The sequence below is a fragment of the Oryx dammah genome, unplaced genomic scaffold (genome assembly GCF_014754425.2).
Source record: "Oryx dammah isolate SB20612 unplaced genomic scaffold, SCBI_Odam_1.1 HiC_scaffold_11, whole genome shotgun sequence".
NCBI lineage: Eukaryota > Metazoa > Chordata > Mammalia > Artiodactyla > Bovidae > Oryx > Oryx dammah.
Genome location: NW_024070195.1, coordinates 21,501,450 through 21,515,294, shown reverse-complemented (window position 1 = coordinate 21,515,294; position 13,845 = coordinate 21,501,450). Strand labels below are relative to the sequence as shown.

Genomic DNA, 13,845 nt, shown 5'->3' with positions numbered 1-13,845 from the left:
GATCATCGAAAAAGCAAGAAAGTTCCAGAAAAGCATTTATTTCTGCTTTATCGACTATGCAAAAGCCTTTAACTGTGTGTATCACAATAAACTGTGGAAGATTCTGAAAGAGATGGGAATACCAGACCACCTGACCTGCCTCTTGAGAAACCTATATGCAGGTCAGGAAGCAACAGTTAGAACTGGACATGGAACAACAGACTGGTTCCAAATAGGAAAAGGAGTACATCAAGGCTGTATATTGTCACCCTGCTTATTTAACTTACATGCAGAGTATATCATGAGAAACACTGAGCTGGAAGAAGCATAGCTGGAATTAATTGCCAGGAGAAATATCAATAACCTGAGATATGCAGATGACACCACCTTTATGGCAGAAAGTGAAGAGGAACAAAAAGGCCTCTTGATGAAAGTGAAAGTGTAGAGCGAAAAAGTTGGGTTAAAGCTCCACATTCAGAAAACGAAGATCATGGCATCTGGTCCCATCACTTGATGGGAAATAGATGGGGAAAGAATGGAAACAGGGGCTGACTTTATTTTTCTGGACTCCAAAATCACTGCAGATGGTGACTGCAGCCATGAAATTAAAAGACACTTACTCCTTGGAGGGAAAGTTATGACCAACCTAGATAGCATATTCAAAAGCAGAGATATTACTTTGCCAACAAAGGTCCATCTACTGAAGGCTATGGTTTTTTCAATGGTCATGTATGGATGTGAGAGCTGGACTGTGAAGAAAGCTGAGCGCCAAAGAATTGATGCTTTTGAAATGTGGTGTTGGAGAAGACTCTTCAGAGTCCCTTGGACTACAAGGAGGTCGAACCAGTCCACCCTAAGGGAGATCAGTCCTGGGTGTTCTTTGGAAGGACTGATGCTAAAGCTGAAACTCCAATATTTTGGCCACCTCATGCAAAGAGTTGACTCATTGGGAAAGACCCTGATGCTGGGATTGGGGGCAGGAGAAGGGGATGACAGAGGATGAGATGGCTGGATGGCATCACTGACTTAATGGACATGAGTCTGAGTGAACTCCGGGAATTGGTGATGGACAGGGAGGCCTGGTGTGCTGCAATTCATGGGGTTGCAGAGTCAGACACGACTGAGCAACTGAACTGAACTGAACTGGCCTAATACTTTATGGGCATTATCTCATTCTACAACATATGTTACCCCCTCGGATAGCTGAAAGTTCTGTCTTCAGATGTTTAATCACTTCTTATCCACTTAAAACAGCCCACAACTCTAGATAAAAATAGTCTAATTTGCAAGGATTTGATATATTCTCCCTAAAGCTGGGTTTCAAATGTCTTAACCTCAAACTAGTAAACATTTTTTGGGCATCTAAAAATGGGCTTTACCATCACTGTGTAGGATTAGCGTTATAAAACTATAAGCAAGTTCAATTCAGTTCAGTCACTCAGTCGTGTCCGACTCTTTGCAACCCCATGAATTGCAGCATGCCAGGCCTCCCTGTCCATCACCAACTCCTGGAGTTCATCAAAACTCATGGCCATCGAGTTTGTGATGCCATCCAGACATCTCATCCTCTGTCATCCCCTTTCCTCCTGCCTTCAATCCCTCCCAGCATCAGAGTCTTTTCCAATGAGTCAACTCTTCCCATGAGGTGGCCAAAGTATTGGAGTTTCAGCTTTAGCATCATTCCTTCCAAAGAACACCCAGGACTGATCTCCTTGCAGTCCAAGGGACTCTCGAGAGTCTTTTCCACACCACAGTTCAAAAGCATCAATTCTTCGGCGCTCAGCTTTCTTCACAGTCCAACTCTCACATCCATACATGACCACTGGAAAAACCATAGCCTTGACTAGACGGACCTTTGTTGGCTAAGTAATGTCTCTGCTTTCTTTTCAATATGCTATCTAGGCTGGTCATAATTTTCCCTCCAAGGAGTAAGTGTCTTTTAATTTCATGGCTGCAGTCAGCATCTGCAGTGATTTTGGAGTCCAGAAAATAAAGTCTGACATTGTTTCCACTGTTTCCCCATCTATTTCCCATGAAGTGATGGGACCAGATGCCATGATCTTCGTTTTCTGAATGTGATCTTTAAGCCAGCTTTTTCACTCTCCACTTTCACTTTCATCAAGAGGCTTTTTAGTTCCTCTTCACTTTCTGCCTTAAGGGTGGTGTCATCTGCATATCTGAGGTTACTGATATTTCTCCCAGCAATCTTGATTCCAGTTGTGCTTCTTCCAGCCCAGTTGTACTCTGCATATAAGTTAAATAAGCAGGGTGACAATATACAGCCTTGACGTACTCCTTTTCCTATTTGGAACCAGTCTGTTGTTCCATGTCCAACCAGTCCATTCTAAAGGAGATCAGTCCTGGGTGTTCTTTGGAAGGAATGATGCTAAAGCTGAAACTCCAATACTTTTGGCCACCTCATGGGAAGAGTTGACTCATTGGAAAAGACTCTGATGCTGGGAAGGATTGAAGGCGGGAGGAAAGGGGACGACAGAGGATGAGATGGCTAGATGGCATCACCGACTCGATGGACGTGAGTTTGAGTGAACTCCAGGAGTTGGTGATGGACAGGGAGGCGGTGATGGACAGGGAGGCCTGTTGTGCTGCGATTCATGGGGTCGCAAAGAGTCGGATACGACTGAGCAACTGAAATGAACTGAACTGAACTGTTGCTTCCTGATCTGCATATAGGTTTCTCAAGAGGCAGGTCAGGTGGTCTGGTATTCCCATCTCTTTCAGAATTTTCCAGTTTATTGTGATCCATACAGTCAAAGGCTTTGGCATAGTCAATAAAGAAATAGATGGGAGCTACCCCACGTTGGAGGTCAGGGGTGGCGGCCGAGAGGAGCTAAGCAAATATGTAAACAAATATCACCACAGAGTAAGGAGTAATTAGTGACATTGGAGGTTTGGTAAAGAGAGTAAGGAGTAATTAGTTATGTTGGAGAACTGGTAAAGTGGAGGTTTCCTTTTGGATGAGTAGGTTCTTGGTGGGTGGGTAGCTTCCAGGTGTGTACGATGAGGTAGAAGTATGAGGCGTGGGGGGCTATCCCTCCAGGAGAGGTCAGAGTGGAACAGGGGATTCATAGTGCGTGACGACGAAGGGTCTCACAGCACCTTATGTTTCTCACACTGAGGCACTTTCTGGTCTTCCAACTAACTTGCCTGCTTTGCTGTCTGGTCTCTCATTCTAGAACGCGATACTCGTTTCAATATTAGTTTCTAGGCATCCCCAGTACACAGGAAATACTAAATATTTACTGTGTGAAGGAGTCTGGGGCGGACCCTGGGACAGTTTCTTCTGGCAGAACGCAGTCGACCCGAGACAGATGCCACCTTTCCCCGCCTCGTTCTTTTCCCAGTGACCCTACAATCTCAGCCAGCCGAAGGCCCGCAGTCCCCCAAACCACGCCCTCTCAGCGCTCAACGATGACGTCACACGCGGCGGGGTAACTGTGGAAACCCCTATCCATTCCAGATACAGGCCGGCGCGAACGTTTTCCCAACGCCAAACCTCGGTCCACATTTCCTCGGGATTCCTCTAAGGTCCCAGGTCCAGAGTGTCACAGGGCTGTTGCAATCCCGAAGGGAACATGATAGAGACTGGGTGTTTAAAGGAGACAAAGGACCGGACACCTGGGTCCCCAGACCCGGACTCACCTCTCCCACAGGGCTGGTTCCGATCGGACACTTCCGGTGATAGGACGGCGCTGCACGACTTCTCAAGGCTTCCTTTCACAGAGACTTTTGAGGCTGCGCAGAAGGAGACGGGCTGACTTTGGACTGCACTTCCCAGAAGCCTTCGGGTATCCTCAGGGTCTTGGACTCTATTTCCCAGGCGTCTTCGCCAGTCTTGGAGTTCTCGGAGCGTGGAGGAGACGTTTTTTCTCCTCTCTGTAGCAGTAAGCTTGCCTTTACATCTCATGTGAGCCTCATCCTTAACTTTTTAGTGGGCCCATTTCAGTCTCATTTCAGTTCAGTTCAGTTGCTCAGTCGTGTCCGATTCTTTGCGACCCCATGAATCGCAGCACGCCAGGCCTCCCTGTCCATCCCCAACTGCCGGAGTCTACCCAAACCCATGTCCTTTGAGTCGGTGATGGCATCCAACCATCTCATCCTCTGTCGTCCCCTTCTCCTTCTGCCCTCAATCTTTCCCAGCATCAGAGTCTTTTCCAATGAGTCAACTCTTACCATGAGGTGGCCAAACTACTGGAGTTTGAGCTTTAACATCATTGCTTCCAAAGAAATCCCAGGGCTGATCTTCAGAATGGACTGGTTGGATCTCCTTGCAGTCCAAGGGACTCTCGAGAGTCTTCTCCAACACCACAGTTCAAAAGCATCAATTCTTCGGCGCTCAGCCTTCTTCACATATATATATTTAAATCAGAATATCATTTCTCCATCACGTGGACCTTCTACTATCATCTCTTGTTTAGTTAGTTAGTTATTAAACATTTTAAAATTGAGATATATAGTTGATTTACAATATAATATGTCTCATGTACAACATCATATTTCAAATTTTTAAAGGTTATACTCCACTTTAAAATATTCTGTTGTTATGAGTATATTCCCTGTTCTATACAATATATCCTTGTAGCTTATTTATTTTATATATAGTAGTATCTACCTGTTAGTTCCCTACCCCTAACTTGCTCCTCTCCCTCCCTTCTCCCTACTGGTAATCACTAGTTTGTTCTCTATATCTGTGAGTCTATTTCTTTTTGTTATACTGAAGGAGGAAACAGACAGAGCTGGACTCCATCTTAGGCCTGTTCATGCTGTTCATGCTCGACCACCTCTCCAATGGACTCGGAACTCTGTGCTTAGTGCCTATGGAAACTACAATAGAAGAATAAGACCACCTCTGGACAGGGGAATCTTGAAGATCACATCCAGGTTACTCATTGATTAAGAGAAAACATAATCACCCCTGCTTCCAGACAGGTCGTAAAGTCTTATTGATTATTAACTGTTTGAACACATAACACATGAATGATGGGGTTATTGTGATTGTATTTACCCTTCCTTTGTTTTATGTAAGTCTCAAGGATATTGGGGTGGTGGGTTCGGACACGTACACATGGGGTATAAAAGATTTTCACAAATGCTGTTCGGGGTCCTTGGCTAAGAGGAGACTCTGCCTTGGGCCCCCCGGTGTAATAAACTGCACTCCACTATCTGCATTGTCCTCTGAGTGAGTTTGTTTCCCAGAATGCGTGGCTATTACTAACAAGTTTGTTTTATTTTTTAGATTTTACATGTGTGATATATACAGATGTATATTTTGCATATACATATTATATATTATCTTTCTCTGATAAAAGAGATATATTATCTTTCTCTGTCTGACTTATTTTGCTAGCATAGTTTTCTCCAAGTCTATCTACCTTGCTGCAAATGATAAAAAAATTTCATTCTTTTCTATGGTTGAGTAGTATTCCATTGTATTTATATAGTCTTTATATATTTATCTATTGATGTGCACTTAGGTTGCTTCCACATCTTGGCAATTATAAATAATGCTGCTATGAATATTGAGGTGCGTGTATCTTTTCTAATTAGTGTTTTTTTGATTTGTTTATATATAAATCCAGGAGTGGAATTACTAGGTCATATGGCAATTTTTAGATTTTTGAGATGCCTCCATACTCTTTCCCACAGTGCCTGCACCAGTTTATATTTACACCACCAACAGTGTACAAAGGTTTTGTTTTCTCCACATCCTCATGTTTTTTGTGCCAATACCACACTCTTTTGATTTCTGCAGCTTTGTAGTTTTTTCTGAAGTCTGAGAGGGTTATTCCTCCAGCTTTGTTCTTTTTCTCAGCATTGCTTTGGCACTTCCGGGTCTTTTATGTATGACTGTCTATACATTTTAGGATTATTTGTTCTATTTATATGAAAAATGTCATGGGTAATTTGATAGGGATCACATTAAATCCGTAGATTGCTTTGGGTAGTGTGACCATTTTAATAATATTCTTTCAATCCAAGAGCATATGTTTCCATTTCTTTCAGTTTCCTATAACGATAGTCTGCTTCTCCAACCCTTCCAGCAATTTTATGAATTCCTGATGAGTTCATAATGAACAATACTTTTCCATTAAGCTTTCTGTTTAATTAAGAATAATTGATTTCTTATTTGCAACTAATATATCTGGTACTCACAAAGATCTCTCAAGAGACAGGGAATTGTGAACTAGTTGATTTTTGCTGTTGCTTCTGTCTTTGCACCAGTGTTATTTGCACTGATCTTTACATGCTCCAACAAATTTTTCTGATCTCTCTCTCATCATAAAAGAGTAAAAACCACAAAGGTAATTTGTAGAAGGTCTTCTTATCATAAGTAAATACATGTTTATAGCAGGATGTCTTTTAAGAAAAAAACCTGTATCTTTATCTCATCTTTATCTTTTTATCTTTATTTCTGTCTCTCAGCAATCACATCATAAAAAATGATTGAACATTTTTAAAAACCAGCTTTGAGGAAATATTTTTGATGGTATGACTTAAAATATGGGACTTATGGCCTATGGAACAATGCAGGGCTTTGGGGAACATTATGGACACAGAAAATGTTAAATCAGATATATTTTAAAATCAAAATTAACAAGGGCATATGCTTTCTATTGCTGGCAGGGTCTACTCATATAGGCAACTCTATGCATATCGCAGAGTAAATAACCACACAAAATTTTAAAATTTAAATTTATTAATAGCCTCCCAGGTAATTTTTTGTAGAGCATCATGAAGCTATATAGGTATACACATAGACAACAGATATAAATCTTATTTTTAACACAAAGGAATAAAGACTGATTATAGGAAATGTATGCAATATAGCTGTAAAACATGAATAAAACATTGGGGTGAGAAATAATCCATCCCCCATTCTCACCAATCCCAATATGAACCCTTCACTACATTAACGTTAATTTATTCAATACATTTGCTCATACACACCGTGATCCTCCTTACCTAAACTTCTTCCTCATATATTTTGAATATTTTCATTATTCCTTTGTAAAACTCCTCTGTGGTTAAGACCCAGATTAAAGTACTGTCTTTTCACTGAAGCCTTACTTGACCTCTTAAGCCTTTACTAATATCTTTGTTTTTCTTACCTCGACTTGTAGTCATGGTTTGAAAATTTCATTACATAGCCCATTTATTCTCTACTGTTTTTCATGAATGACAATGTAATTACCTATTCCTGTCTACTCTAGGGCAGTCCTAGGGAAATTATCTTTTATGTTTTCCCCATATTCCTGCATTAATCCTAGCCATATGGGATGTCTTAATGATGCATTTTAATGCTGATTGCATATTTGTATTGTGATTTTCAGAGACTTAAATATTTGTCCACATTATTCATATCTTAGGGAACTCAAGTGGATTAGTCCTATGATCATGTCATTCCTAGAGTTTGTAGCAAAGTGAGTTCGGTGTCAAGTTTAATTAGGTATTTTGTAGTTCAGTTCAGTCGCTCAGTTGTGTCTGACTCTTTGCAATCCCATGGACTTCAGTACACCAGGCTTCCCTGTCCATCACCAACTCCCGGATCCTCCTCAAACTCATGTCCATTGCATCAGTGATGCCATCCAAACATCTCATCCTCTGTCGACTCCTTTTCCTCCTTCCATCAATCTTTCCCAGCATCAGGGTCTTTTCAAATGAGTCAGTTCTTTGCATCTTGCTAAGTCACTTCAGTGGTGTCCCACTCTGTGTGACCCCATAGACAGCAGCTCACCAGGCTCCCCCGTCCCCGGGATTCTCCAGGCAAGAACACTGGAGTGGGTTGCCATTTCCTTCTCCAATGCATGAAAGTGAAAAGTGAAAGTGAAGTCGCTCAGTCGTGTCCGACTCTTAACGACCCCATGGACTGCAGCCTACCAGACTCCTCCATCCCTGGGATTTTCCAAGCAAGAGTACTGGAGTAGGGTGCCATTGCCTTCTCCTCTTTGCATCAGGTGGCCAAAGTATTGGGAGTTTCAGCTTCAGCATCAGTCCTTCCAGTGAATATTCAGGACTGATTTCCTCTAGGATTGACAGGTTGGCTCTCCTTGCAGTCCAAGGGACCCTCAAGAGTCTTCTCCAACACCACAGTGTAAAAGCATCAATTCTTCAGTGCTCAGCTTTTTTTATAGTCCAACTCTCACATCCATACATGACTACTGGAAAAGCCATAGCTTTGACTAGATGGACCTTTGTTGGTAATGTCTCTGCTTTTTAATATGCCATCTAGGTTGGTCATAACTTTTCTTCCAAGGAGCAAGCATCTTTTAATTTCATGGATGCAGTCACCATCTGCAGTGATTTTGGAGCTCCCCAAAATAGTCTGTCACTGTTTCCACTCTTTCCCCATCTATTTGCCATGCAGTGATGGGACCAGATGCCATGATCTTAGTTTTCTGAATGTTGGGTTTTAAGCCAACTTTTTCACTCTTCTCTTCCACTTTCATCAAGAGGCTCTTTAGTTCTTCTTCACTTTCTGCCATAAGGGTGGTGTCATCTGCATATCTGAGGTTATTGATATTTCTCCCAGCAATCTTGATTCCAGCTTGTGCTTCATCCGGCCCAGCATTTTGCATGATATACTCTTCGTATAAGTTAAATAAGCAAGCTGACAATATACAGCCTTGATGTACTCCTTTCCCGATTTGGAACCAGTTTATTGTTCCATGTCCAGTTCTAACTGTTGCTTCTTGACCTGCACACAGATTTCTCAGGATGCAGGTCAGGTGGTCTGTTATTCTCATCTCTTGAAGAATTTTCCACAGTTTGTTGTGATCCACACAGTCAGTCTTTGGCATAGTCAATAAAGCAAAAGTAGGTATTTTGTCACAGCTTTTCAATTATGATGAGATTGAAAATAATGATCTCATTAGGATTTACCGCCTATTGAACTCAGCCAGAGTGAATCACTGGGAGAAGATTTTGCTCTGGCTTAAAATCTCCTTTAAAGCCCGCTTTAGCTCATTGTTCCTTAGACTGTAAATGAAGGGATTGACCACAGGGACTATGACCATGAAAATTATTGATGCTGCTGTGTCTTTTTCGGTTGAATTGTTAGATGAGGAACTCATATAGACCCCTGTGATTGCTCCATAGAAAAGAATGACCAAGGCAAGGTGAGATCCACAGGTGGAGAACACCTTGAATTTTCCTTTAACAGAAGGAATTTTCATCACAGCAGAGATAATGAGGCTGTAGGATGCCAGGATACACACTGAGGGTACCACAAAGATTAGCCCCACCACAGCAAGAACCAAGAACTGATTAAGACTGGTGTCAGAACAGGATAGAGGGAGGAGAGCATTGATATCACAGAAGAAATGGTGGATGACATTGTTAGAGCAGAAATGCAGATGGGTCATCATAAGGGTGTGCAAGAGGGGGTTCAAAAAGGCAATCACCCAAGGTCCACCCACGAGGGAGATGCAGAGGTGCTGGGTCATAATGGTGGAGTAATGCAAAGGGTGACAGATGGCCACATAACGGTCATAGGCCATCACTGTGAGAAGGAAATTGTCCATGTTGGCAAACATCATACAAAAATACATCTGAACCAGGCAGCCAGGATAGGAGATGGACTGAGTCTGTGTTTGGATGTCCAGGAGCATCTTGGGTACTGTAGATGAAGGAAGGCAGAGGTCCACCACAGACAAATTGGCGAGGAAGAAATACATGGGAGCGTGGAGGCGATGGTCTGAGGAAATGGCCAGCAAAATGAGTATGTTTCCAAACAGCCCTGCTAAGTAAAGACACAGGAAAAGTGCAAAAAGCAGCTCTTGTTGCTCTGGCCAACTTGAGAAACCCAGGAGGAGAAATTCAGAGATGCTGGTTTGGTTTTGCCTTTCCATTACTTGAATGTCTCTTCATGAAGACCAGAGGATGACTTTTTTTTTTTTTTTTTGGCTGCAACTTGTGGCAAGTGGACTTCCCCGACAGAGATCAAACCTGCGCCCCCTGCAACTGGACCACCAGGGAAGTCCTGGAGGATGAAATATTTTTGACAGAAAAAAAAAAAAAGTTTCCTTCTCATTTTTTGCATACTCACCTAGTCTTGTCTCATTTACTAAATATTTTCTCTTTAGGCCATCCTATTTCCTCTCTGATGCTCTCTACCAAGCCTCAGTTGTGTTAGTCACAGTCATGTCCAACTCTTTGTGACCTCATGGACTGTGGCCTGCCAGGCTTCTTTGTCCATGGATTTCTACAGGCAAGAATACTGGACTGGGTTGCCATTCCCTTCTCCAGGGTATCTTCCCAACCCAGGGATTGAACTCATGTCTTCAATTGCAGGCAGATTCTTTACCGTCTGAGCCACGTGGGAAGCCCAAGGTCAGTGGACCTTAGGGCATGACCATCGATTTCTTCAGTTGATTTACTTACTGGAATGTTTCCTCCTCTGAGGTTTCAGAGGATCTCTGTATATCTCCCCACAGTAGGCAAAGACTCTCTTCCTACTTTCCATGTTGATACCAACTGTTTTGTGTGGCTGCCTGTCAGCTGTGTGTTGGAACATATCTGTGAGTCTGACACACTAAAGGACTCCATGTCAAACATGGAGATTTAAATGATGAATATTTTACAGGTTTTTGTCCAACCCCATATGAACCATTGTTCTTGGAAATAAGTCAGACATCTACCATTTAGGATTCATAAGATGTAAACAAACTATTTTATATTCTTTAAGATAAAAAGAAAAAACAGTAATGTGCTTGACAAGTGTAAAAAGTTAAACCTCCAAAAATTATTTTACCTGAACACTGTGAGAAACAGGAAAATATTTATAAATAATTTTAAAAGTTATATAACACTTGTAGTTATTTAATACACTGGGTGTTCTTCTTTAGTAGATAAGGGTAAAGAGGAACACATAGAGAAAGTTATGCCCAAATGTGGCTGATTTAAAAGATTCTCTTTTGATAGTTTAGTAATATTTTAACCATAACTACAAAAAAAGGCTTCATGTTTATAACGTGTTGTTAATACTTGTGCTCCTGCATTTCTTGGAGTTGTAGAAAACACGAAATAATAGAAGACAAAGCTCCTAATGCAAGAAACTTGAAATCAGGTTGTGGATGGAAAATACTGTCATTAAATAATTAAGAAAATTCAATAATTGTCATAGAAAATAATTTAGAGGACAAATGTTCACATATACATGTGAATAATTTCAGAAGAATGGAGTACTCTCCAAGAGACAGAAAAAATCCTGGAGAGTGTGGGCTCTGAGGTCGGCCACAGTGAAAAGAGACTCCAGGTCACTTAACCTCTCTAAATCTTAATTTCCTCATATATAATAATGGCACCTGCCTTAAAGGTTGTTGTGAAAATGAAATGAGTTGGTGTATGCAAAGGTTTTAGCAAATAGTGATTACTCAATAAATGCAAACTATGGTTGACAAAGCCAGACTAGGGGTAAAGCAGGTTTCTTTCTTGTCTTTACAATGGCTGTTTTAAATCTCAAATTTTTTACTCCAGCACGTCCCTTCACATCAATTACTTTACTTATGGTAGTTTCACAGAAAATAGAAACCACTGCTAGATGGATGTGCCTGACTTCTTGACATGATGCAGAAAACTTGTCTGCATCTCCATTTATCCTTCCTTTCCCCCTTCCCTCCTTTCACAAAAAAGCATTATCTTTCTTTCCTGAAAAGATTGACACCTCCACATATGTTCTCCCCCTTTCCCACCTCTCTTAAAACTCCTTTCTCTTTTCTATAACTTGAATGTTCTCCTGCTCTGTTGGACCCATACTTTCAGCTTCAGTCTCTTCCATCTTCAACATCCCTTTCCAGATCCATGACTACTTCTGGCTTCTTCCTGACTCTCTCTTCCATGACACAACCCCACAGAACGAACTTCCTCACATCTTACTTATTTTCCATCTCATGTCATTCTGTCTACTGCCCCAGAAGTTCCAATAAATTGCTCTGCCAAGTCTTGAAAGAATTCAGTGGACACTTCTCAGTCCTTGTGTTTTTAGACCTCTTAGGATTCTTTCCTAGGGAAATTCTATTCCTCTTTGGATTTATTTTCAGATTTCCTCTAATCTTTCTGGCTATTTCTTCCCAGTTGTTTTGCAAAATTTACTTCTTTTGACAATCCCTGAAATGTTGGCATTTCTTTGATTTTCATCTTACGCCTTGTTTTCTTTTTGTCCTACAGATATTTTTGGTGAGTCTATTCACTCCCCTGGGTTTCATACTATCTGTATGCCAGTCTCTCCCAAATTTGTTTCTCTAGTGCAACTTTCTTTCATATTCAGGCTCATATTCCCAGTGCTCTTTGAATGTCAACTTGGATATCATAGACACTTGTATCTAAGATTTCCCAAACTGAATCCATTAAATTCTCCTCCCTGCTTGAAGACTGTTCCTCTCTTCATGTATCCTTTATCAATAAATAGCACCACAGTGTATCCAGTTATTCAAGAAAAGAAAACTTGGCAGTCATCCCAGGACTTCTACCTTTCGTTAACCTACATCTAATCAATTCTTAAGTCTTGTTGTTATTGCTTTTGGGGAAGAAGAATCTTATTATTAAATAAATATATTTTTACATCTACCACAAATTAACACACTGTTTTAGGCATTGAAAAACAGTGGTGACAAGAAAGGCATGCTCTCTACCCTTAAGGAGCTTTCAATAAAAGCCAGAAAATTTAGAATTATCCTTGACTCATCCAGCGCATCACCAAGCTCCATTGATTCTCACTTTTCTCACACTCATATTCCTTTTCTTCATTCCTAATTATACTGCCTATATCAGACTTTCATCATCTCTCATCTGAATTCTTGTAATAAACTTAAAATTCATTTTACTTCCTGTAGTCTTCCTCCTTTCAAGTTTTCTTTCATATTTCCTAAAGAATACCACTCTAATGGCAGAAAGCGAAGAGGAACTAAAGAGCCTCTTGATCAGGGTAAAAGAGGAGAGTGAAAAAATTAAGATCATGGCATCCAGTCACATCATTTCGCTGGAGTCCAGCCCCTGCAGGATCCAGGGAAACCCGAAGGAGGAACAGCGTCGGCGATTGATTTAGAGAGAGATAAGGAAAGAATGTTGAAGATAAGAAAACAGAGGAGAGAAAGAGGCTGATATTCCTTGGTTTACTAGAGAACCAATAAAACTCAGACAAGAAGTTTGCCCTGTTCACGGAGGCCGCGGGTGCCGTCCTGGTCTCCGGAGGGAGTGAAGACGCAGAACGTCTTCCCGTTCAGGTCTTAGAAACCCGGGCAGATAAGTGAACGCAGGGAATCCCTATGCTCCAAGGAATCAGCCTGAAAAAGAGAGGGAGAGGGAGAGAGAGAGAAAAAAAGAGAGAGAAGAAAAAATATGGGGTGACCAAGCTGCTTTGGTGAGCGAGGCCCAAAAGCTTTATTTTTCAAAAGGTACTTTTATACCTTGCCTTATACATAGAGGGAAATGAAAGATGCAAGATCATACAGAGTCAGCCCAAACATTCCAGCAGTTTTGCCCTTATCAAAACCAGGATTTTTTCTGCATACCTTTCCCACAAATGATGTTGTGTACAGTATCTTCTGGCCTTGGAGGCCTGTGAACATTTTATGACCCTCTTTTGATAAAGACTGCTCAACCAGAAAACTTATTTTCCTTTGAAATGTTTTTTCTTATATTTCTAATCTATGTCAGCCTCAGAAAATGCCAGAGTTACTTTTTCACAGAGCAAAGGTGCAGTGAGTTACAAGAAAGAACCAATTAGCTCAAAAGTCTGATATGGTTAAATTCAAGGCTACACTTGTTTTTGTTACATTCTCACTATGTTAACTAATGCATTCCCAGGTGAACAGTGGATAAGAGATATGGGAACTTAGCAACAAGCATTGG

At 41.2% G+C, this 13,845-nt stretch overlaps 2 protein-coding genes across 2 annotated transcripts in view; both read right to left on the bottom strand.

Moving 5' to 3' along the window:
* Positions 1-3,718, bottom strand: part of LOC120870274 — a 69,031-nt gene extending 65,313 nt beyond the window's left edge. The window contains exon 1 of the mRNA XM_040249894.1: positions 3,640-3,718. The gene's annotated coding sequence lies outside the window, so the exon portion shown is untranslated. The remainder of the gene's footprint in view (positions 1-3,639) is intronic.
* Positions 3,719-8,903: 5,185 nt separating this feature from the next.
* Positions 8,904-9,845, bottom strand: LOC120870372 (olfactory receptor 1F12). The gene has a single exon (XM_040250031.1). The coding sequence runs from the start codon at positions 9,843-9,845 to the stop codon at positions 8,904-8,906; it is 942 nt and encodes a 313-aa protein (XP_040105965.1).
* Positions 9,846-13,845: the final 4,000 nt, after the last annotated feature.